Source organism: Tauraco erythrolophus, chromosome 5, assembly GCF_009769465.1.
Source record: "Tauraco erythrolophus isolate bTauEry1 chromosome 5, bTauEry1.pri, whole genome shotgun sequence".
NCBI classification, from domain to species: domain Eukaryota; kingdom Metazoa; phylum Chordata; class Aves; order Musophagiformes; family Musophagidae; genus Tauraco; species Tauraco erythrolophus.
The window spans coordinates 1,356,764-1,381,477 of record NC_141469.1 but is presented as its reverse complement, the minus strand read 5'-3'; the positions used below and the strand labels follow the sequence as shown (position 1 = coordinate 1,381,477).

General features: G+C 47.7%; 1 protein-coding gene across 1 annotated transcript in view; it reads right to left on the bottom strand.

Annotated features, from left to right (window-relative positions):
• ADAMTS3 (ADAM metallopeptidase with thrombospondin type 1 motif 3) overlaps positions 1-24,714 on the bottom strand; it is a 96,710-nt gene that overhangs the window by 57,563 nt on the left and 14,433 nt on the right. The window contains exon 4 of the mRNA XM_086611529.1: positions 7,660-7,816. Within this exon, the coding sequence (XP_086467655.1) occupies positions 7,660-7,816 (157 nt within the window). The remainder of the gene's footprint in view (positions 1-7,659; positions 7,817-24,714) is intronic.

Genomic DNA, 24,714 nt, shown 5'->3' with positions numbered 1-24,714 from the left:
CACCTAGATTCTAAGAGAGCACGACACAAAACGTGGTGTACTAAGTCTCCACAGAAACCAGTTTCATCTTTCCCATCACTACTGGTGCACAAGCTTGCGTGGTGTGCCATGCAGTATCCAAAAGATCCTCCATCAGAACACAGGTCATGAGAAACTCGGCTGAGAAAGAGCTCTGACACCTCCTGGCACGACGACGTCTCTGGGAAACCCTAATGTGCTTGGGGAAGCGCTGAGGGAGGTCTCCAAAGCAGGCAATAGTCATCCCATTCTTCTACCTTCGATTCCAGGGTTTCATTCCCAGGCAACCAGGAGCAATTCCCAAATCATTTCTTCCTCCTACATGTTTCCCACCTGGGACAAAGACACTGGAACCCAGCGCCATGGCAACCCCATCAGCCACACAAGCGCTTTGGTTCTTTAGGGAAAATGAAAGTTCTGAAAGGAAGCTGGGAGATAAAGGCTCCTATTCCTTGTTTCCCACTGTTAGGAAGTAATTACAAAAATACTTTCATCTGAAGCGCTCTCTGGGTGGATAACTTGTCATTTAAAAAAGATCCTACGATGTGAAGAGGAAGATAAAAAAGGAAAACTCATCATCCCACGGCCACGAACCTGAGTTTTCTCCCCGATTTCCGAGGACTTGGATCAGGCTTTTAGGTTTCTCAGGAATAAAATTCAGATTTGACTTTACCACACTCCTGAGCCTCGTTCAGTAGGACGTGCAAAGGTGGCCTCCTGGGTGCGACTTCGATTCTCAACTCTCCTGTCCCTTTGCCCGTTTCGGTTGCTTCTGGAACGCTTTCAAGGAATAAGGTTAATGATCCCACATCCTGGGGATGTTTGTCAGCTTATGAACAAAGCAGAACACATCCTTTTCTTCCCGTCCAGGCAGAATGATATCATCTTGATACTTTCAAAACCTTCCGACTCGGGCTTGGCCGGAAAGCGTTTCTCTCCATTCCTAAGCAAAAAGCTGTTTTGGTGATAAAATCTTCAAGTTTTCTTTAAATGCTGTTTTAAACAACAGCCTCATACATTCTTCTGGGGTTTTTTCAGCTCTGTATGCACAGCTCGTTCGCTCTCTGTCCCCCAGACCTTTCACCCCCCATATGGAATCTTTTGATCTTTGTTTCTTTTTGCCTTTTTTTTTTTTTTTAGTAGCCATTATTTGGGACTAGCACTCATGATGTGAACACTGATGGCGAGTACCCGCAGTACTCGACCAAAATGAGAAGCACAGATGTTCGGGGTCTTTAGGATCAGGATTTAAATGACTGGGGAAGCTGAGCTTACAGATTGTCATCCCAGGGCAACCTGGGATGGAAAAGCCGTTAGGAGACAACCGTGTGTATTTCCACCCATGGAGAACTCTAGAGAACGTCCTGCCCTACGATCTGATTCCCAGACTACACCTCACCAGATGCTCATCCCAGATGTTTAACAACAGACGTCCAGCGTCTTTCACAGACAGTCTCAGAAGCTGCACTGCCTCCTCCTCCTCCTCCTCCCCCGGCACAGCCTTCTCGCTGAGCACCGACCCTCCCACAGCAAGCAGAGCTTAAAGTATTTACAGAAACAGTGTAGAGCCTTGTATGACGTGCCTTCACGATACAGTACCAGACACAGAATCATGGAATCATGGAATGGTTTGGGTTGGAAGGGACCTCCAAGATCATCTCGTTCCAACCCCCCTGCCGTGGGCAGGGACACCCTCCACTACACTAGGCTGCTCAAAGCCTCATCCAACCTGGCCTTGAACACTTCCAGAGATCAACACGGGCGATGCTACAGTAGTAACACTTCAGAACAAGGTTGTTCTCTAAGCAGCTCACTCGTTTCAGTCTAACGATAACCGCTGGGTAGGTTAAACGTGGTGACCCATCATGGCTCAAACTAGGAGTTCCCACCTTTTCATCCTGCCGGATTAACGGGCGGTCAGAGGCTGTTGGCTGTGGAAATAACACCTCCTCCTCCCTCTGTGCATCTATCACCTCTTCTAAAGCTGAAAAGTCTCGTTAGGATTGCTGGGCTGCTAAGGCCCCACTCTCAATAAACGCATGTCGGGGTGTGTTTCTCCTCCAGCACCAGCTGAACGAAAGCATGCTGCATTAGCTGGGAATTTCTATGAAATTCTGAGTCACCTACTTCTCCGTGCTCCTACCAAGCCTAGTGAGAAGGTCCTCTGTAGCCTGAGCAGCTGATCTCAACTCCCCATCCCCGGCTGTAAGCACGTACCTGCTCATTCATATCAGGCTACCCAGTTCATGGTGTTTGATTCCACGTCACTTGGGAGCACAGATACAAATCTGCAATCATCCTCTCCAATTCAGATAAAAATTAGGACAGTACATGTCTTTTGAAAACGTGGTATGAGTCATGATTACATTAAACATGATGAGCTGAGCAGTTTTCACATGGTTTTCCGAGTGACTCCTGTCTGACCCAGTTCTTCACAAGGAAGAACAATCAAGATTCTTTCCTGTTCCCAGGGGAGAAGTCCACTTGACGTTTGCTGATGCTGTGTCACATCCTACTACGCTTAAGTGGTTTTTCAATAGCTGGGACCTCCCGGGGGAGGCCTTGGCCACCGTCCTGCAGAAGAGGAAGAGCTTCCTCTGTCCAGAAGAACTAACCCAGGCTCAGCACTTCAAACCAGCCCAAGGCTTAACCAGTGCAACGGGGACTGCAGGCACCAACGAGGGGGTTATTTTTTTAAAATTATTTTAGTATTAACTGGTCAGGACCTACTACTTAAGGCAGGTCCCTGCGTTGCCTCGCATGAGCAGAAGACAGATCAGGTTCCAAGAAACACAGTAAAACAAGATCCTGTGAATTAGCAGACAGATTACCCGTGAAAGACAAACAACCACTCCTGCCACCAGTCTATCAAAACATGGAAAATTATCCGTGTTTCCCTGATGTCACAGAGCCAGAGCACGGGCATTTTATCAGCATTTAGCATGTGCTATCTTATCACTTCACTTTTCTTTCTGAAATATTCACGGTTCTTCCCATCTTCTGATAAGTGTCTTGAGGAGCTCTTCCCTCTGCTTAACGAAAGAGGTAAAAAAATCCCCAACTTTAAAAAAAGACTATATGAGCACTTCATGTTGTGAAGGTGCAGAAGCTCCCAGCACTCCTCCTCGCACAGGCATAGAATCATAGAACCATAGAATGGTTAGAGTTGGAAGGGATGTCAAAGATCATCTAGTTCCAAACCCCCTGCCATGGGCAGGGACACCCTCCACTACACCAGGTTGCCCAAAGCCTCATCCAACCTGGCCTTGAACACTTCCAGGGATGGGGCAGCCACAACTTCTCTGGGCAACCTGTGCCAGTGCCTCACCACCCTCAGAGGGAAAAATTTCTTCCTTATATCTAATCTAAATGTCCCCTCCTTCAGTTTACATGCCGAGGGAAGGAGAACCAAGACCTATCCATCAATGTTAACAGGTTCGCCGTCCTACAGCACTCCTCAAACCAACAAGGCAGGATTTCCCATCTGACTTCTCCACTGTTTCACGTAACACACGTCTAAGGAAACCAACCTTCACCCAAAGCCTACGATGAAGACAACAGGGTAGTGCACGCCGCACGCCGTCATTCCCTAAAGAGGCTACAGATAGCCATGGATACTGCCAACGAGCATCAGCACCGGGTGCTGCTTCAGGGGTAGGGTTATGTTGATGAACAAGTGGAAAGACTAAAACCACCCTATCCAGTAGCTTGAGGCATCCTAATACCTTCTCCAAAACCCCAGATGTCTGGTTCCCACCTTTCTAAGAAAGCTCACTGAAGCTTCATCACGAATAACTGCAATTAAAAAAAAACAAACAAACAGGAAAGAGAAGTAGATAGATCACAGATCCTGTGCCTATTTCCATGAGAACGCAGCGCACGAACCAATAAAAGCTCCACTGATCATTGCTGAAAGCTTGACCTTACGATGGCAGTTTTTTTGCCTTACAACTCCTACGCTCGTTCTGTCCGACGGTTTGAAAAACGTCCAACCAATTCCCAAACGTTCAAATATCCTGCAGGAATACCAGATGTCCCGTCAGACTGAAAGCTTCCTCCACGCAGCTGGAGCTACCAGCTTTCATGACAACAGCATCTCATACGAACGACTTCTCGTAGCGAGAACACAACGCAGCATGTCCTGTTTCACCGTGGAGGAAGGCTTTTACACGTTTCCCTGTTTTTATACCGACTTCACAGACAACAACAACAACTTGAAGTACTTTTTAATCTTAACATCCAGTTCCTTGAGTCATCTATTACTGAAACCTTGGATTCTCATCTCCATCCGTTAAATACGCGGCCGAGCTTCTAATGTGCCACCAGACTGTACTCCGTGTTCCTGCCTCTGGCCCAGGCACCGGGCACGTGGGGTGTGGAGCAGAGGCAGAGAAGATCAGGAAAGATTTTTCATCCATCTATATGCAGCCTGCTACTTAACCCCTGCCAACTCGTTCACAAAGGGGCATAACAGCCAGATCTACTTCCTGAACTTCAAACTGTTGGCAGTAAGAGAGATTCTCTGGGAGCATGAGGAACGCTGACCTTTTTTTGAGTTAGAAGAGCCGCAGTGTTAACCCATCTCATGGGCTAAACATTTCCTCTGGCTCCACGGGCTTCGGCAGCTTGCTTGGATCTTAAAAAGCGTCTTGAAGACAGAAGGATAAAGTTCATATAAGTTTGTTGTGCATAATATGAGCCAAGTTGAAACTGTACCAAACAACAGCGCAGACAAGACTATGGTCTACTTCATATAAGGGTAACAGGACAAGGAAGACCAGGCTTTACCCAACTGGGAGCAGGCAGTAACCTGGCTGGGTCAATGATGATGAAAGCTGGCTAAAAGCAAAGCAATCGCTCCAGCTGAAAAGTAACCAGGAGGGTAAATTAGCCAGTCTCCATCTAACTTTTTTCTTTGAAAACCAGGAAAGATGGGAAAGACTTCTAGTTTTCACAACGGACTGGCAAGCGGAGACCTTTAGACACATCTGAAAATTCAAGACCACCGGAAGCTCTCCCCTAGAAGAAAACTCATCAATGCAATTTAAGAACCCCCCGTAGGGGAAAGTTCAAGATACAACCAGTAGTTGCAACACCTACAACATTCTCCACGCTGGCCACACTGCTACTAGGGCCAGGGTCAGCCAGGGCTTGTAGACGTGGGCTCTGGAGAGGTTCTCCAGCCACTTTTACACTAAAAATAAGCACCACTCGCCTGATGTTGTAACTGACCTTTCACATAAGCAAACGATCTAACTGATGAGCAAAACCAAGACGGTGCCAGAATACATAAATGTGGAAGCCAAAAAAACCCTACGACATCTTCTATTTTGCAGTAGTGAGTCTTCCACGCTAGGTGAGGTTTTACCCAAGAATATCAACTTTTAGGATGGAATGGTCTTGGATATGTTACAGGAATAGAGCTTGGTTAAAATATGACAGCAATCCCCCTTTTCCCACCACGATAAGCTGCATGTTCTGCAGGACAGGAGCACACCTGGCATCACTGAGCACCTTCAGCTACGTACGCTTACGCACATGAGTCATCCACAGATCTGAGGCTGTTACTCCAGGAACTTCAAATTAAAAACTTACCAACTCGTTAGTTTTAAGTACAGCAGTATAAAAGCAGATGAACAGTTTTCCTTGAATGTCCATTTCAAACTAGGCAAGAAAGGGGAGGAAGGAAGACTATCTTGCAGATGACAGAAAATAAAGGCTAAAATACTAGTCCCAGAGAGCAGGATAAAGGGACAGAACCTGGGTTGAGATCCCTAACTGGCTGATTTTGCATTACACAAGTTGAAATATAGAGATATTTCATATAAATATGTGTGTGATACATGAACAGAACACCTCCCAGAGCATACCATGGACACAGACTGCTGGGCTGTAACCATTTCATTCCTTTTTGCTGGGGGTAGAACAGGTTGGTGCCCTGGGATCTGCACAGCGCAGTGCTCTAAAGCACCAGTGGGGCTTCCGAGTGCTCCCAGCAACATCACACCACATTCAGCCGTTTCGGGGCGAGCCTGGCACTCAGGTGGCAGACACGAGCACCTCTCGTCTCTCATCCCCTCCAGTCCATTTAAAACATAAAGCTGTTGCTTTCTCAGAGTTATATGGGATGCAGCAAGTTCCCTTAGTCTGTCTGTTTCATCAAGCTCTCATTCCTTTCACGACGCTCCTTTCTCATGGAATGCCCTCATGGTATCCATATCCATCCTTCTGGTCCTCAGTTCCACTTGCCAAGATGACCCATATTACATACTGCACAGATCTTTTCCAGACAATCGCTAAAATAGCACCAACACAGCACGACAGAAACAGATCCTCTCTGCCAAAGGATGGAATAAAGGGAAATTGCTCTGAAATTCTTGATAAACCAGAAATCAGCTACAAACACCTGGCTTTGACACGAACTAGAAAGATCACTAAGTTATAAAAAAGGAGGTGCTGCTCTTGACTGCTCCCTCTGACCAAACAAAAGAAGATGGGAAGACGCTGAAGACAAAGACCCTCAAAGGACTAACCAAATCCCAAAGAACACCCAAAGATTCTGAGGTAGGACTCATCATTTAGCTGTCTACTGTCTCACTGATCTTCCCACGTTACGAATTACGATGTAGAAACTCCTGAATATTGTTATTGCACGTTCCTGCTAACCCTGCTTTTTCCGAGACAAAACTCTGCAAACCCACCAAATAATTTAAGCCCATGAGGACCGGCAACGAGGGACTGCTTGATTCCTCTCTGCTTATTATTTGTATCTAATTCTAGTTCCGTGTGTTGTATGCAGTTGTTCTTCTGAAACCCTTTTAAGTTCCAAGAACATGCGAACACAAAATACGAACAGGAATTTGAGAAGCTGAGAGAAGCTGAAACAAAGGCCGAGCACTGATGGGGAACGGCGCTTTCATCCTCAGCCCGTAGCGTCGAAAACCTCAACGTTCACTACGCAACGCGTTGGCTTGTAAGGACTTGTATCGTGTTAAAAGGGAGGAAGAAACACACAAGCAAAAGGATTCAACGACACAATAATTATTTCCTGATGGACCAACCACGTAATCTTCAAGACGGAGGAGAACCCTTGGATACGTCAAAATCTATCCGATCAAGACAACTACCTTCAAACTGCATTAACTGCAACCAGTAGAAGGAGGAACCAGTATCAGTCATTGGCACAATTTGGCTACGACTCAGAAAAAGACAGGATCCAAATCTCAAACAGAAGGTGGATGGACAGGCGAGTCTTAATAACAACTTAGAACATTGGAGTCATGAGAGTATTTCTGTTAACTTTTCACGTCCCACAATATCTTACCAACTTACGCGGAGCTCAGACTTGCTTCTGCTTAAATCGGTAGAAACTTTGCCCTTGGTTTAAGGAAGGAAAAACCAAGCATTTGGCAACGTGTCTTGACCAGAACGCTTCGTGGCTGAGCTCCTTCCTCCTAGATGACAGCACACGGGCTCTGCTTTTGGCACAGAAACTGCACGTACGACTCTGATGTCATTTCAGTAAAACATTTCAACGCTTTCTTTTCAAACAGCTCAGTCAAAACCACCTCTTTCCAAAGCCACCGTAGGCTGGAGTTACCTGGAATGGATTGGTGAACCATCAGCACAGGGGTACCGTACCTTCCGTATGGACATCAGGGAGCACGTCGGCGGGACGCTGCGCTACAGCCGATCGCCTGTACACCATGTGGATTCTTCCCTTTTCCTCTTCCATTTGCTTTCCTCTTTCCAAAGGCTCGATGAAGTATTCATCCTTATCAGTCCTTATCATTCCAGCCTGGTGAGGAAGAGAGAAAGCACGCCACCATGTCATTTGAGAGCCTAAAGACCCGGCCTGATGCTTGTAAAACGAATATGAAGAGGGGTGAAGCCCAAACCAGTGTGTTACTGTACCATAACACTCAAATTACCGCTGGGTTTCCTTTGCACGGACTTCTTGCCAGAGGTGATGCCCCTCTGCGCTTCGGGGACCTTCATCTGGCTGAGGCCGCAGTTCAAAGGCACTAAGAGAAGTTCTTGCACGTGCATGAGATACCTGACCCCTTCAAAAACCCAGCTGAGACCCAAGGCACAGAGGAGGTGCCCATTTGTACGCTGTGCACAGCTGGTTTGCAATCTAAGCACGGCACGCCGAGCGCTGCGTACTGCTAATCCTTAACCTATAGGATTATTGCCCTGCAGGGGCAATGGATTTAAACTGGAAGAGGGGAGATTTAGATTGGATATAAGGAAGAAATCCTTCCCTGTGAGGGTGGTGAGGCACTGGCACAGGTAGCCCAGAGAAGCTGTGGCTGCCCCATCCCTGGAAGTGTTCAAGGCCAAGTTGGATGAGGCTTTGGGCAACCTGGTGTAGTGGAGGGTGTCCCTGCCCATGGCAGGGGGGGTGGAACTGGATGATCTTTGAGGTCACTTCCAACCCAAACCATTCCATGATTCTATGTTCAAGTAATCCAAATATATTCTGAACCCCTTACGGCCCAGACCCTTAATTTTACAACATTAAAGTCAGCAGAAGCCACATGGTTTCCCACCTAAACGAACACACACTGTTCCATCCTGTAACTACGTACCTACTCACAATCCTTCAAAACCCTTTTTATGTCTTCTGCCTGGAAAAGCTGCGGGACAGCTCTGCAGACAAGGCCCTGGTGATCACCACAACTCAACTCACTGGACTAAGTCATACCAGTTTAAGTCCAGTTTCAGGGAAGAGAGGCTCGTGGCCAGGAGGAAAGATTTCACTGCTGGCACTTGAATATAAATCACAGTAAATAACGGTGAGGGCAATACACGCACGGAAACAGTCACTGAAACCCCTGCTTGTATCCAAGGGCAGCAAGGCTCAACATTGTCCAGCACAGCCAGTGAAAGTGAGAACATCTTGTACTGGAAGAATGGATACAGAAGATTTAAAAACACTGGAAAGCATCAATGGGATACGTAATTCTGAGGAATCTGCAAGTTATCATCAAAGATGTTGACGTACAAAACATGAATGTTGGTATGAAACATAGCAGAGCAACTACTAACAAGCATTGTCCCTAAGGCCATCCTTCTGGAGAACCTTCTCCTTGCAAGGAAAGCAACACGGGGACGGCTCCCGGCACGCTTCCCTCCCCTGACCCCACCAGATGCCCCCGAGGTGGGCTCTGCGGGCAGGGAGTTGGCAGGGAGGGGGGATGGACCCAGCCTGCCCATGGACCACAGGGAGCCCGAGTCCTGTCCTGCACAGCCTCTGCCGAGGTGCCGGGACCAGGACGTCGGCGGCGGCTCTGACGTGCCGCGGCAAACGTCCCAACCTGCAGCAAGACTCCTGCAAACTTCTTGCTCAGGAGTTAAAGCGTGAGATGTGCTCAGCTGGAAACCCAAGTGTGTGGAACCTCCTGTTCTCAGCCCACCTGCATCGGTCCCATGGGTGACTTGGCTCTTGGACACGTCTTTAAGAGGGCAGGACATACCTTCACCTACAGTCACCGCTTGGTCGCTGTCACCGGAGCGATGCCCTGGTTTCTCCCATAAACCAAAGAAACTCCTACGAGAGAGCTCAGTTCCCGGAATGTCGTAACGGAAGATTTCGCTACACGTAAGGTAGGAATTACACTGACGGCAACCATGGACATGGACCAAGTATGAACCCAAAAAAACCAACCCCAAAACCAAAGGGGCCGATCCCAATAGTTCTGCCAACTCCTCCAGTCCCCCCAGCCCTGCTGCAGGAGGTCCAGGTGCAACTCTTGGCTGTAAATGCTACACAGAATTATTTTTTAATTTTTTTTTTTGCAACAAATGGAGATTGTCATAGTCCAAGCTTAGCTAATTTGTCAAATACAAGTCGACGGCCTTGTGAAGGTACGTGACAGAGCATAAAAATAAACGTTCATAAAAACATTCCAAATGTCACAAACAGCACTTGACCACACGCTTTCCATGTTCTGTGTGTTTGCTTCCATCTACACTCAAATTTCCAGTGAATTTCTTCAAGTATCAGCTGAACTACATAAATCCAAACGCTACGTCCTTCCTCTCTTTTCACGGCATGAGTAGCAGCAGTAAGTAAGATTTTTGGTTGGAATAACTCAGGTTAGCATCTCAAGCCAGTTTTTCACGTGGCTAGTACACATCGTTAGACTGGGAATTAAGAATTCTTCTTTGTGTGTTAATGGCTTATTTGCTTGCCACTTTTCTGAGCAAAACCAAGTTTGTCACCTACAGCTCCTACGTCACTTGTCTTGGCATAAAGCCTTTTTTCTACAAACCCCATTTTCTATGAAGCTGTTGCCTGAGAGTTTAAAGCAGGTCTACCCAAAGCTTGGCTTCGCTTTCCACCTCCGACGCGCACGCTTTTTCTTGTCCGCGTCAAATCTACCAAGAAAGAGCCACGATTGTACTTTTGAGCCTTGCTGTAAGAGAAATGGAAGAATAATCCGCAAGCGTCGAGCAGCGTTTCCATTTTCACAGCCCTCCATAAAACACTTGGACACTCCTGATGTGTTCCATCCCCCTTAAGTCACAACTTCTCTGCTCCTCAGAAGCCTCCAAAGCTCCCAGACGCCAATAACTGGGTCACAATGATGTGAGACAGAAACAGCTGCTGTTTTAAAAGTCGAATTTTTCATTATGAGGAGCAGCACCCAAAGCAAACACGTCGTTTCACCTCATCGCGCAGCTCACGAGACAAAAAAAAATGCAAATTTACAAAGTACAACCACTGAGACAAAAAGGCATCGACTGGGGCTGACCTCTCCATGCCAACACACCTGGCACAACAGCCTGGCACAACTATTGCCGCACACCCCGCGCTCTTCTTGGCCCTTCAAACACACCTGGAACACGCACAGGATCGGGCCCCGTCCCGTTCCCAAGCTGGATCCCACTTAAGTCAGGCTGTATCTCAAACCCACCTTTTTTTTTTCGCCTTATAAACCAGCTTTTACGGATAATCCCTTACACAGCCATCAGGTATACCTCTACCTTTTGTTCATCACCATGGTGGTGGCCAACTCCACCCATTTCAGTGGATCTGAAGTTCTTAAGGAGATTCACACCCATAATCATGCCAAACACGACGCGATTTCTCCGCAAAATGTGCCGAAAGAGCGGAAGGGCTGGATTTCCAACCGGTCACCACCAACACGGGGTTCCTGGAGAGCTACAGCTCCGGCAGATCCGGTGCGAGGGCAACGACCTGACCTCCAGTACGACTTAAAGTTCTTCACCTCCAGAAGTTAATTAAAACTACACGTTGTCCAACGGCTCCCACGGAGCGACGGCTGCGCGCACCGAGCGTTCTCCACGCACGGCGACGTGCTTTTGGGAAGAACATTGCTCCCCACGGTCCTGAGACAGAGGAAGAATTGCAGCGAAGACCAGACAATTGTGCCTGTGTCCTCCAAGCAAGCAGGAATGCAGAATTCCAGCTTTCTTGCCATCCTGACGATCCCCCTCGCCCAATTTTGTCGATAAAAATTGAAATTATCCAAATGAACGGAGAAAGAGGAGCATAAGCAGGTGGTGCACGTTCACCTGAATCTCTGCTGTGAACTCCACTGTCTTCCTCACCAGCTGGAGAGAAAAGCCAGCATGTGCTGAGAGCACCGATTTTTCAAGGCTCACGTGGAGAAAAGACTACGGTGGATTTTCAAGAACGAAGTACGTAGTGGAATATTTTTTTTTTTTTTTCCCCACAAAAGCACATTTATGGAGCAATACCGGAAAGCACAGTCTGAAATCGTGGAATGCTATTCATTTGATTATTTTTTCTTCTAAATGAACAACATTCCAAATTTCCATCAACTGAAGGATGCAGTTGGAAACCTGCGTTAAGTCCTCGGAGGACTTCCCAGAGGACAGCAAACGATGCGTTCCTTACCGGACAATCCATTGACAAAGCAAAAACTGGAAAAAAAAAACTTTTTTTTTTTTTTTCCTTCCCTAAATGCAGAAAGATGCAGACAATAATAAGAGAATTACAAACAAATAATATAAAGCCTTGAGAAAATAACCTACAAGGGCAGATTAAACCGAGGAACCGCTTCCTGAGCCAAAATCAACAGCATTTCAGGGGGAACACGATTCCACACAAATATTCACGGGGTTTTAGGTGCAAGAGAGGAAAGAGCCATTCATTGAGGGAGCACAACAGGGAACTGTGGAGTGACCAGGACGAATGGACACGTTTAACGTCAATACTAGAGTCAACATCACGGGTGGGATTTTCAGAAGTATTTTAGGAAGTGAAACGCCCCGTTTCTAGCCGTTGGCAATAAGGGCAAGTCACTTAATTCTCAGGTGTGGTTGGAAAAGCCCACCCTCCCATGGCCCCAAGTGAAAGAGGCAGTTGAGCGAGGCAGAGTCACACCACTGGCCATTATCCAGCCAAGGGCTGCCCACACTCGCCGCCGAACATTACTGGAGAGAAGGAAATGCTTTGCTAAGGTCTCCAGGGCATTTATTTTACAACATACATCTCTGACAGCATAACCCCATCCTACCTATATAGCTATCCCCTATACCTTTGCCCAAGAGTTGTGGCTGCCCCATCCCTGGAAGTGTTCAAGGCCAGGTTGGATGAGGCTTGGAGCAACCTGGTGTAGTGGAGGGTGTCCCTGCCCATGGCAGGGGGGTTGGAACTAGATGATCTTGAAAATCCCTTCCAACCCAAACCATTCTACGATTTTTAATTTATTTTTGTATTTTGTCCTTTCTCTCCTCCCAGTTAGAAACTAGGAGTAACATGTAAATACTTTTCTGGCAGTTGATGGGGATTACACACCCTCAAGTGAAACGCTGGGCTACCTGATGGAGCTTTCATGCAACGAACCCTTGCACAGGCTTTTAGGAAAATGACAACTGCTCCGGCTGAACACACACGACGGACCTGCTGTGCCCGAGGCGTAAAACTTGATGATTTTAAAAAAGTCAGTCATCCAACCTAGAATTGATTATGCTGCGCAGCAAAGGAGACAGGATCAACAGAGCTTCAGTGCATCCCCCTAGATGAAAACTTTCATCTGTATGACAGACACTTCTTCTCTGCCTGAGGATACACAAATCCTTCTGTGATACAGAGAATAATCTGGAAATGCCACCAACTGTGTCTTCACTGTGAAGACTTCAAATAGGGGAGATTAAAAGCTTAAAAAAAAAATAATTTAACAACACGTTCAAGGCTCTGCATTCATCTCCAAACGGAGTGGGTTGTCAATAATACGAGAAGCAGATTAATAAGCAGGCTGGAGTTTGCTCAGCAGTAGGAGGTTGCCTGTGGGAAGTCCCTGATAAGAAACGAGCAAGCTATAGAATCCTAGAGTGGTTTGGGTTGGAAGGGACCTCAGATATCATCCAATTCCAACCCCCCTGCCATGGGCAGGGACACCCTCCACTACAACCAGGTTGCTCAAAGCCTGATCCAACCTGGCCTTGAACACTTCCAGGGATGGAAAAGGTAAAGAGAAAAAACAGTAAAACACAAAGGGACCTGAGGATGCAAAAATCACCTTCCTTCCAGAAGACAGTTCCAACCTCAGACCCCTCGGTAGCACACGGGTGCAAATACAGAGTAATGAGAAGAGGCTGTGTAGTTGGACTCTACCTAGGAGGGATGTAGAAACGAGCAGAAGGGAACAGCTCTCCCCAGAGCCCCTGTGGAAGCAGGCACGCGTGATGGAGCCAGACAGTTAACTTTCCAGTCGAAGGATAGCTAAGGAATCAGTGGGAAAAGGGAAAACTGCCTGCACAAGACAGCCACCCCTGTTTTAGGGGAGAGACTACGCTCAGGAGGATCCTCCTACTTGCTTAGAAGAATCAGACCTAAGTCCAATGACTGCAGCCAACATGGGTGAGTAAGACAGTAAGACTTCCAGAGCCCATGACTCTTCAGATCAATGGTCATCCGAGTGTGAGCAAAGGGACTGTCACTTCCCAAGGACAGGAGAGCAGAGCCCAAAGACACTTGGGTCTGTGAAATTACATACTTCATGGTTCGACGAGCGTGTACGGCAGCTGTGTATTCCATCTTGACGTCTGTCCTCAAGGAAAGTCCTCTCTGATGAGACAAAAGACAGGGACTCTCAGGCTACGTGTCGGTCACCACTAGGCATCAGCCCTCCTGCCTCACCTGGTGCAACTGTCCTCTGCTCCAAACCTGCCAAGATGTTTCTCCAAGTGGAACAGTGTAGGCAAGGGAGTCCTTAGACTGAATGAAAGAAAGAGAAGTAGGATACTGGCAGCAGCAAGTCGGAGTAAGAATCACGACAAACAGTGACATATTGTCCAAGCTTACAAAAATGCCAAGGAATTACTCCCCTCCTCCTGGAGATTTCTCCAAGTTTTTATTTTCTTCCATTCTTCAAAGCATGTGGTGGAGGCAGAAGAGGGCTTTATTGGACGGAGAGAAGCTGAGCACCATTCTCCTTCATGAGGTGCTATGTAAGCAAGAGGGACACCGTGTACGCCAAGCCTACGTCCACCTTCCACCACCATTTCCTAAGAGGACCCAACCAAGACGGACTCCCAGCACTCTGGCTTCCTACACAGTAACTCAATGAATCCATCACCGCACACGCCTTAAAAACGAAACGCAGAAACACGCACAGCATCCCTAAGTGTTGGATAGAGGAATATCATCACAGTGGGGATATCTGAATCTGTTCTCACTCTGGGCCACAGGTCACTTGTTTGGCTCGTAACAACATCTCACAAAAGGTTCTCCACACGTGCTAAGTTGGAAGAAGAAAGTGGCTTGCGCTGAGCCGAGTGGTTTAACTCACCTACCACCAACGCCGACCGGGCCAGAACGGCGGCAGGAGGACTCGAGATGAAGCTGTGAGATCTCAGAAAACGCTTTGTGCCGATCATTCTATCGATGAAACTGGAAAACGTTGCCAGGGCTCTCTCCCCCCACCCCTCTTATTTCTCCCTTTTTCCCCGTTGGACAATCACAGGTGGCTGACAGCTCTGTCCCGCCGCCACCTAAATAGAAGCCCCATTGAAAAGCATCAAGAGCTCTTGTGTTCCCTCGAGCTCACATCCCAGCAGCAGCCGAGCAGACACCGCACCCTGCCAAGACAAACACATGGGACTTGGCCAAAGAGGAGGGGGGCAGCTTCTGGAGACAGCCCTCCAGTCTAAACTTCTTGAGGAGTCGATATAAACACGCTTTTGTAGAAAAAAAAAAAAGGTGCTGCCTCGTCTGAAAACACAGATTCAGCCCCAAAACACTACTACCTTTCACCCTCGCTGTTGGTTTAAGGTGTGTGCAGCTCAAGGACGGGGCAGAACCTGCGTCACGGCTACCTGCTGCTCGCTTGGTTAATCCGAAGGCGAAAACCTTTCGGAGTCGCACGGAACACTGGTTGGTTTGTAGGAAGAAAATCAGAAGTGAAGAAGGATGCTCTGCCTGCAGCACGCTTCCCGTCGCCTGTCTCCACCGAAACGGAGCTGCAGTGGGTGGAAATGGATTGTACGTTTACTACAGGTGGATCTTCAGGGTTACGCCTTCAAGTCACCGGGTGGATGTCATTTCTCGTGCCACGTGGGATCCATGTTTTGTCAAGAATCGAGTGTTCTACTCGCATGTATCAAGGCTATGTCCCTAACCCAGCAGGACAACTCACCTGGCTGCTCAATTCACACACTCCCCTGGCATTTATTGTTTTTTTTTCACTGGGAATGACTGTGGACTCCGGCTAGAAATGATGGATCGGGCTGGGATTTTGCAAAATTATTGCGGTAGGTCCAGGGCCGATGGCTAGCTGCAGCCTTTTGGCAAGGGGCCTTTCTGTCCGCCCCATCGTGCCCCAGACACGTGGGGAAAGGTCAACCAGCTCCCGACCACCACGGGGACACCAGAACAAGTTCATTAGGTGAAGCAGTACCAGCACCCATTCCTGACACCCCTTTTCACCGGGGTGACTCGGAAGGGTGATGTACCTGAGCACGTGCACGGTGTAGATCGTGCACATCCAGTATCACATCTGTTAAGTGAACATGGTGGGGGAAGCCATCACCACTGCTGGTCAGTGTGCACCACTGACCAAGGCATTCAATTCCTGACACCCACATTCAAAAGGAGTCGAATTTTAGCAAAGAATCTATCAGGTGAACAAAACACCAGTAATAAAAAAGGAATATCAGAGTACAGTCTACCACTCAACAGAACTGGCAAACAGAAGCCCATTTGCATAATCCTATGGCTTCATTTATTAAGCCAGCACGGATACATACATCTTACTCTCACAATGAAGTGGGTCCATCATCTGCTGGGGTTAAAATCGGTGACAGAACGCCTATAGATACCTTTCTGACAGCACATATACATCTTCCTGCTAGATAAGAGATTTGGTAGACAGAGAGTCTCCCTTTGTAGCTCCCAAAGCATTGCTCTGCGCTCTGCTTAGTCCCAAGCCAGAATGATTCACTCAGCCACCCACAAAATACCCTCCCAGCACGTCATACGCCTCGGTTCAGCGAGACTTCTGCGGATGGACGGACTCGAGTGACTTCATACATCCAGATGAGACCCATGACTTGTAGAGAGAACACACCTGGCAAACCAGGGAAGGGTTCCCCTTCCACTCGTGACGCTACTGAGATATCTGCAACGCTTAGCTACTTTTTTCCTCTTTTTCCATTTGTTCTACTCTCTGTATTTAAGGCTTGCCAAATTGCATAGACCAACATATATGATGATTAATCAAAATAAAGTGAAAGCAATCAAGTATCACACATTCTCTTCTATTTATGACACTTCCAAGCAAGTTAGACTCATTGATCTCTATTATTTCATCACGACGTTGCGTACAACACACGGTACCGATCTGATAAACGAGGCTACAGATAATTTAAGAATTATTTAAAGTACAGAGAAGATGCGATGTCACTATAGAAGGTTCACCAACGTGACCATAAACGGCATTCATTCCAAAATCCAGGCAATTTAGCAAAACTGCAAATTTGCTCTTAACCTCACTAAAAACGCCAAGGGAGAAGTCCACCAAGGGAGAAAGGCACGGGCCATCGCTCTGCCCGCGGCACCCGTTGCTGCGAGCTGCTAACGGAGCTGCAGCTAAATGAGAAGGAGAACTAATTGCCCTGTCCTCAGCACAGACCACGGAAACGGAGGGCAGCCCCAGGACCATCGGTCCTCGGTGCCGCGGAGCCCGGGCAGCCCATGTGCTCCCGGAGAAAGGGAGCCGGCAGGAACGGTTTTCCACCACTTGAGCAGACTTTATAAAAAAATAAAGGTGGTAGAACATTAAATGGACAAGCAAAGACCTGGAAGCATGGGGAAGAAGAGCTGGAGAGAGTTAAAAGCCTGCGGCACGGACACGAGCCACCTCAGAAATGATGTGTGAATCCAGGAGACGGCACCGCGACCCACGGTGGGTTTCCAGTCTCGCGGAGCTGGCGGGGAAGGGGAACAGCCATCCAAGAGGACATACTCCTCTTGCTGCACATCTTCTGCATGTTAAAGCGTTTATGGCGTCGACACATTTGGCATATTAAAAAATACTACATGTTAGAAGAATGCTGGAAAACAGTAACAGGGCAGTGCTCCGCACGTTTGGAGGAACAGATGTTACTGATACAGGTGCTGGGTGCCTACAGCAGGAAAGGGGAGGTTTGCAGGAGAAGGAGGTTCCTTCTCTCCCCCACGGATGGACCTCCAGCCCCACGGACCCTCCAGGGCCCTGGGGCTCTGGGCAGACACCCGGCTTGGAGGCAAAACACCCGCAACGCGCCGGCTCCTTCGGCACCGGCACCCTTGGAGTGACCTCTAGTATAGCCAGCAGGAACGCAACAGCTCGTTGTCCCTCTTTGGAAGATCAATGTTGCATAAAATCCATGTTATATCACACGTTTCATCTGTTGCAGGACTCCTGCCAGTGCATTTCATAGAATCATAGAATGGTTTGGGTTGGAAGGGACCTCAAAGATCATCTAGTTCCAACTCCCCTGCCATGGGCAGGGACACCCTCCACTACACCAGGTTGCCCAAAGCCTCATCCAACCTGGACTTGAACACCTTGAACACACAGAATTAAAGTAAAAGCTCCTCAATCATTTTAGTCTTAATTCTTGAAGGTTGTTAAACACAGACAGCACCGAGCAATGTTAAGATTTTTCTTATTAAATAAGTGCTAAGACTGAGATAGCATTTATTTAAAACCATTAAACCCAATTTTGAATCCAATGAAATATTCCGACAGCACACGCTGCTCCGGTTGGTCAGCCAGCTGAATTACTCACACAGCAGAAGTTTGTGACTAATCATTTAATAACTGATTTTTAAAACAACAACAACAAAAAAATCTGCAGCCACAAAGAAAAATATTATTTGTTCCACTGAATACCAGGATGAAGATTCAGAAACAGGATGAAAACGTAGGAATGTTTAAGATCCTCTTCCAAACTGCGGACACAATTTAGGAATAAGAAGCTCGGAGACACTCGTACTAAAATACGGAACCTCAAACTGACCAGAAACAATACACTCATTTCCTGAACTGTGGAGAGTTCTTCCTGTGGCCAATAAACTCAACCGAAACACAACCACGTCCTTCATTTGAAATATAAACATGTTCTTCATTTGAAATAATTTTATTATCTGAATAATAAAGCCATCGCTACGAGATTACTAATCTCATAACCTGATCAAGACACTAATTCATGCTCCACTTGAAGGAGCAAAAGACACTTGGAAGAGCCACCAAACTAACCAAGACTCTGTTGAATTCGCAGAGAAGAAAAGAAAATGGCAACCTATTACTGGGTCATTGCGCGGGACTGGAATTCAGCTTTTTGGCTGAATTTCCTCTATAAACATCCACAAGAAAATTCCTTTATGCTGAAATTTCTCATGTTTGGTTTGAATCCAAACGTTGGGTTTCTTTTTTCTCTCTTTCAGAAAGTCTAAGAAAAGCCAATGGAACTCCTTAAGAGTTATAGGAAAGCAAAAAGAAAAAACCAACTCGGATTTTATGTGGAAAAAAATCCGCCTCTGTTTTCTATTCCTGGAAAACCGACCCGGATTCATGTTAACGGCAAACTGCCGTGCAAGACTGGCACACCAAACGCTTTGTCCTTAAAGCAGGAATTGTGGGTTTAAAATATCAGTTATTAAAAATTGGAAAAGAGGGGTGGAACGGGCTCGGTGCAGACAAGTGTCTCCCAACGACGGCGGCGCGAGGCTGGTAACGATTTTCCGGTGAAACGAGCCGGGCAACGGCAAAAGTCGCTTCCGTGCCAGGAGCCCGAGCGGGTGCACGATAAGGGGCACTCAGGCCCTTTGCCACAGGTCCAGGGCTGCCAGTTTTTGCAGAGAATCTGGTGTTTTTGCAACTCCTGGAGTCAACGGGATTCCACGAGGGTCATAACTGCCTCGAAAAAGTGGAAAGGGAGGAAAAAAAAAAAAGCAAAGACATTGATAGCCTCTAAAGAAGGAAAAATAAGAACTTCAACTCCAAAACTACAAAGCAAATAAAATAATCGCCAAACCTTAACATCTCATGATCTGGAGGATGGAGAAGGGGACTCGAGGTCAGCAGCACCGCGGCTATGGTGGCGCACAAACGCGGCGTTTATCGATCTCCTGCCCAAACTGAGAGAGGGCAGGTCTAGATTGGAAATAAGGAAGAAATTTTTCCCTCTGAGGGTGGTGAGGCACTGGCACAGGTTGCCCAGAGAAGCTGTGGCTGCCCCATCCCTGGAAGTGTTCAAGGCCAGGCTGGATGAGGCTTTGGGCAACCTGGTCTAGTGGAGGGTGTCCCTGCCCATGGCAGGGGGGTTGGAACTGGATGATCTTGAGATCCCTTCCAACCCAAACCATTCTAGGATTGTATAATTTAACACAATAAAAGAAGCCGTGTGCATTCATGATTTTCTTTCCTGTTTCCCTTATTTTTTTCCTGGATCCCACCGCTTGTTTCCCAAGCAGTCTTACACTCTACTCTCTCATTTTCTTGCTGCTGCCGTACCACCCAACACCTTGGATGGAAATAATCCTTCCTGAAACAGAACCCTTCAGTACCACTTTGGGAAGGAATTCAAACAAGAATATCCTTCCCCAGGAAAAGCTGAATTTGATACAGCTGCTGATGGATAAAACAAGACGTTCTTGCCAAAGATGCAGACACGGGAGCGACAGTTGGACTGGGCAGAAGTCCAACACCGCCTCAAAAGCTGACAGCGTTGGGAACTGTAAGAGCAGTCTGCTGGAAACTGTTCCTTTATTGATCCCAACCTGCTCTCATTCTGCAAGGATCCATCTGCAGAAGGGACCTCCAAGAGGGAAATATCCCTTCAAGTGAAAAAGGGCAGGAATGTCAGCACCTTCTACACCACCATCCCCTAAAATCACCACGTCCAGAGCCCCGCTGCCCAGGTGAGCTTTCAGAAGGAGCTGGAGATGAGAGAAAGCAAAAGGCTGACTAGGTATGTCACTTCTATATACATCCCATGAGAAATCTGCACAGTTTCCATCACATCTATGTTCTGAGTTTTGTCCTGGACTGCCGAAACAAGCTCCAGAGAGGGGAGAAAAACCAAGAGAGTATGGAGGCAGCGTGTCAACAATACAGGGTATATCCAAGGCTATTCTACTCCAGGACCTCACTTCCTGAGTCGGATGCCATCAGAAGGATGGGACAAACCTCAGACAACCTTGGCTCTCAGGTCTCCGAATGAAGTTCTGGGTCAGGGAAAGGAATTCAGAGGCCAGCTGCTCCATAGGACCAGAGTTACAAAGCGACAGGAAACCCAGAAGCCAAAATATCATTTTGACCTGAGATATCCATTAGAGTTGATCATCCTAACTGCCAAAAAAGCACCTTTTCAGTCGTTTCTGTCATCTCAGGGGTGCGTGGTAGGACCTGAGTCAGGCTAGCAAGGCTGCTTCTGCTCTGGCAGAGCATTTCTTCTCCCTGGAAGCCTCAGAGACCTTCATTGGAGGCCTCATCAAAACACTTCTCATTAAGAGGTATGAACGAGACCCTCTGCTGCTCAGAGATGTCTGCCCAGAGTCAAAGAGAGACAAAACCAATCGCATTAAAAAAAATGCAGCTAAAGAGTTGAAAGTCAAGTCACGCTCTGCCTTGCTTCTGATCCACCAAGGAGCTAAAACCTGGAGGACAGATCCTAACGGCAGTGCCCTAGAGGACAGCAGCCAAAGCCTCCTGCTGCAGACAGGTAGAGGAACACGTCCCTCTAAGTCCTGCTCTCCGTCTCAGAAAGCAGAAGAAGGTGGTATGGCATCTGGACAGGCTGCTGGCTGTCCCACAAGGGAAGACCACCCAAGGATGCATCCTACAACACCGCTTTTGCCACGGAGTGACTGCAAATTACTCCTGTGGAGCCTGAAAGTCTGCTGGGGATGCTGCAGCACATCACTGCTAAACCCTGTTTTTGAATTACATCCCGATGTGCCACCAAAACCAGCAGTAGTAACGCCAACTCCGTCACGCCTACGGCTGCCTCCGACGGGCACCGGGAAGCCTTCAGTGTCCAGTGCTCCTGCACTCTGCACCAGCTGGAAAAATCTGGACTCGAGAGCAGACTCGGTGGTATTCCAACGGTGAAATGAAGGGATGATGTTTTTCTTGGATCAGACAGAAATAGGGCAACTTTCTTCCCTCCTCCGCCTCTGCGGAGCACCCACACCACAGTCACACTGGTACAGGGGAACTCTACATACAAGGGCAAAGGAGCAGCTTAGCCAAATTTATTTTCCAGCAAGATGAGCTCAAGAAGGGCTGGAAACCCACAACTGTTCTGCAGGGACCCGCTGCTGGAACACCAACTGGGACCTGTCCAAACGCACGCAGGAGAGATGTTTCATTTCACATCTTCACAGCCACAAACAAGCAGCCCTTTCATGGCTCAACCACCTTCTCGCCTCTGGAAGCTGCTCCGGTGGTGAAACGAGGAGTAAGCAAAGACAGACAGTAGGAACACAGTCATTCTGGTTTTTAAAACACGACACCTCCAGCCGGGGACGCGTGGCCCTAAAATATACTGCTTCACACAGGCGCCCTTTCCTTAGAACATTCCACCTGGAAAATACTTCAAAATAAACCAAAAAACGCTATTTTCAAGTTGAACTGCCAGACTACCCTCAAGGAGCACAAGGGTTCTCTCTCTAAAACATCCCGACACGCACACAGACACAACTAAAGTACCAGAAAAAAACCAAACATTCAGCAGGTTTGTCCTTGAAATCCCTTTTTTCTGACACGGCACGGGATGCCGAGCTCTCTCCTGCGACAGCGGTCCAGGCAACGCGTCTGCGTGCCAAGAGTGCCCGATCCCAGGATGTGCACAACAGGTGCAGGGATCTTACTAAAACCAGGCTGGCACAGTCCTCTTGATTCAAGACAGACACATCCATAACTACCACCTAGTAGGTTGACACACACCTTACATCTACGTTACGTTCAAGTTGTTTACGGATCGCTCCGGAGCCAAAGGTGCACAGCACTCAGTGATGTGTTCAGACATTTTTTTTACGTGGCTAATAACGTGGAAAAAGTCAAAAAGTCCATTAATCTTCGAATGGACGTGCTGTTCAGAAAGAAAAACCTTGTTCCTCAACCAAAACTAACGACAACACTATTCAAACAGACACCTTTTTTTAAGTTGGCTGTTGATAAGTGAGCAGAAAAGGGTTTTTCTCCCCTTTCCTTCTCATCAAGCATCACTTACACCATGGCATAAATGAAAAAGGAACTTAAAAGTATTAAATATTTGGACAGCTCATAAAGGAGAAAACCTTCAAAAAATTCTGTAGTGCCGCGTTGAGCCACCTCGACATGTTCCCGCATCCCTCAGAGGGCCACGTTCCCGGCAGGAGCCACGCGGGCTCCAGCAGCCCCGGGATTTGTCCGGAATTTCGAGCCCCGGGTTTAAGCGTGGAATTACTGTAATCACAGCGACGAGGGGCAAACAGGAGTTACTTCCAAGGTGGACTTGGAAGACCTTGCTGAAGGCTGCTGGCTGTCCCACTTCTTGCTCTTTCCTTCTCCCCCTCAGGAATGATGCTTAGGGAAGACTACTGGAGAGGTAATTCTCCATTTTGTCCATGATCCCTTTTCTAAGAAGGGATTTTCTTGGTCCCAACTCATAGTCCAAGGCCCCAGAGATCTGTGACCCTCTGCCAGTGCTCCCCAGCAGCCCCCTCGCTCTTTGCCCCGGCAGGAGCCGATTTCTGTTGTATCCCGTTGGACAGACAGGGACCGTGGTGTGGGGCTGTGCCATGTACTTCATTTATTTTCCTTATTTAACCAGATCCTGTTTTTTCCTTTCCCAGGATTCTTTTCAGCACCTTTTGCCAGGGGAAGCAGCAGAGACAGGGCTGCTCCCGGCCCTCTCCGTGCAGGAGGAGAAGGGCTCCTGCAGGAGCGATTCCTTGGGGTCAGCCCGGCCGTCAGGCCCTTCCCTCCTGTGCTCCGTTTTCAAAAGACACGACATCTTTTTCCGTTTGGAAAACCTATTACCCAAACCGATGGCGTGTTTCCATGCTATGGAAGATATCTGTGCAGCTCCTTATATTTTGGCCCCGTTGGATCGACATGATGTCCATAGCAGCGCTACTGGATACCTACTCAGTTTTTCCTATGACCAAGCAATCCTTGGAACAAAGGGTGAGGGAGCTGCAGCCCGTAGGAAAATCAGCGTTTCGGAGGAGGACTTTGTGGTTCCATCAGCCTTAAAAACGTAAAGCACACAACCAGGTGGAAACTCCGAGCGTAATCCTTTCTACTACTTCCTACACCAAGTACAAAGCACGGAGGTTTCCCCCGTTCACCGTCCTTCAACTGGCAGCCAGACGTTGGTATGAACAACAGGTTCCTAAAACCATCTGCTGAAGCCAAGAGGTTCTCTCTGCACCTCTGAAGAAGAGATTTCCTTCCAATTGGGTTTAATCTTTCTTTGGCCGTGGGCTGAGGTTCCTTGAGGAACAGGGCAGGAGGCAGAGATGGGGATGAGTCGGGACCTGGAAGGCTTCACATCTCCCTGCTCACGTCACCTTTTGCAAGTGCTCTCCATGCAATTCATGCATCCGCCTATGGTATCTGTCTTGGAGACACAAATTCTTTGGCGTTTTACTACAACAGAGAAAACTTCACAAAAAAAGAGTTTCGAGGAGAGCTTCGGAAGAGACGGAAGGTTTTACGTGGGAAAGGGCAATCAGTTCTAAGCAAGAACGGGAGAAATGCAAGGCAGGAGGAGAGGAGGAGACCCAAGGGCTAAGGAGCGAGGCAAAGCTATCAGTAGCCCAAATCTGGCCCCGTTAGAAAAAACTTATAAAAACAAACAAGAAAAAATAAACGGAGCTTGAGAAACCATTTGCTCAAAAACTTGGACTACACTACACAAAGGAAGGATGAAGTACCCGTTTGTTTTGAGAGACAACTCCAAGGAGAAGCAAACTAAACAGATAAAAGAACTTCTACATTATGCTATTTTACACTATATTGACAATTTACTTCAATCACCATCACCTCCCTCCTCAACACTTCTCTCTGTTTTAGGCAAGAAGACTCAAGTCCTCACTAAGTGACACGATGGCACTGCATTCTTCCAAGTTTCTGGAGCTTCTCAACTTGGAGAAATCCTCTTTACTACAGATTACTGCATCTGAAAAGTCTGCCGTCGCACCGAGGGGTCGAGATGCTCCGA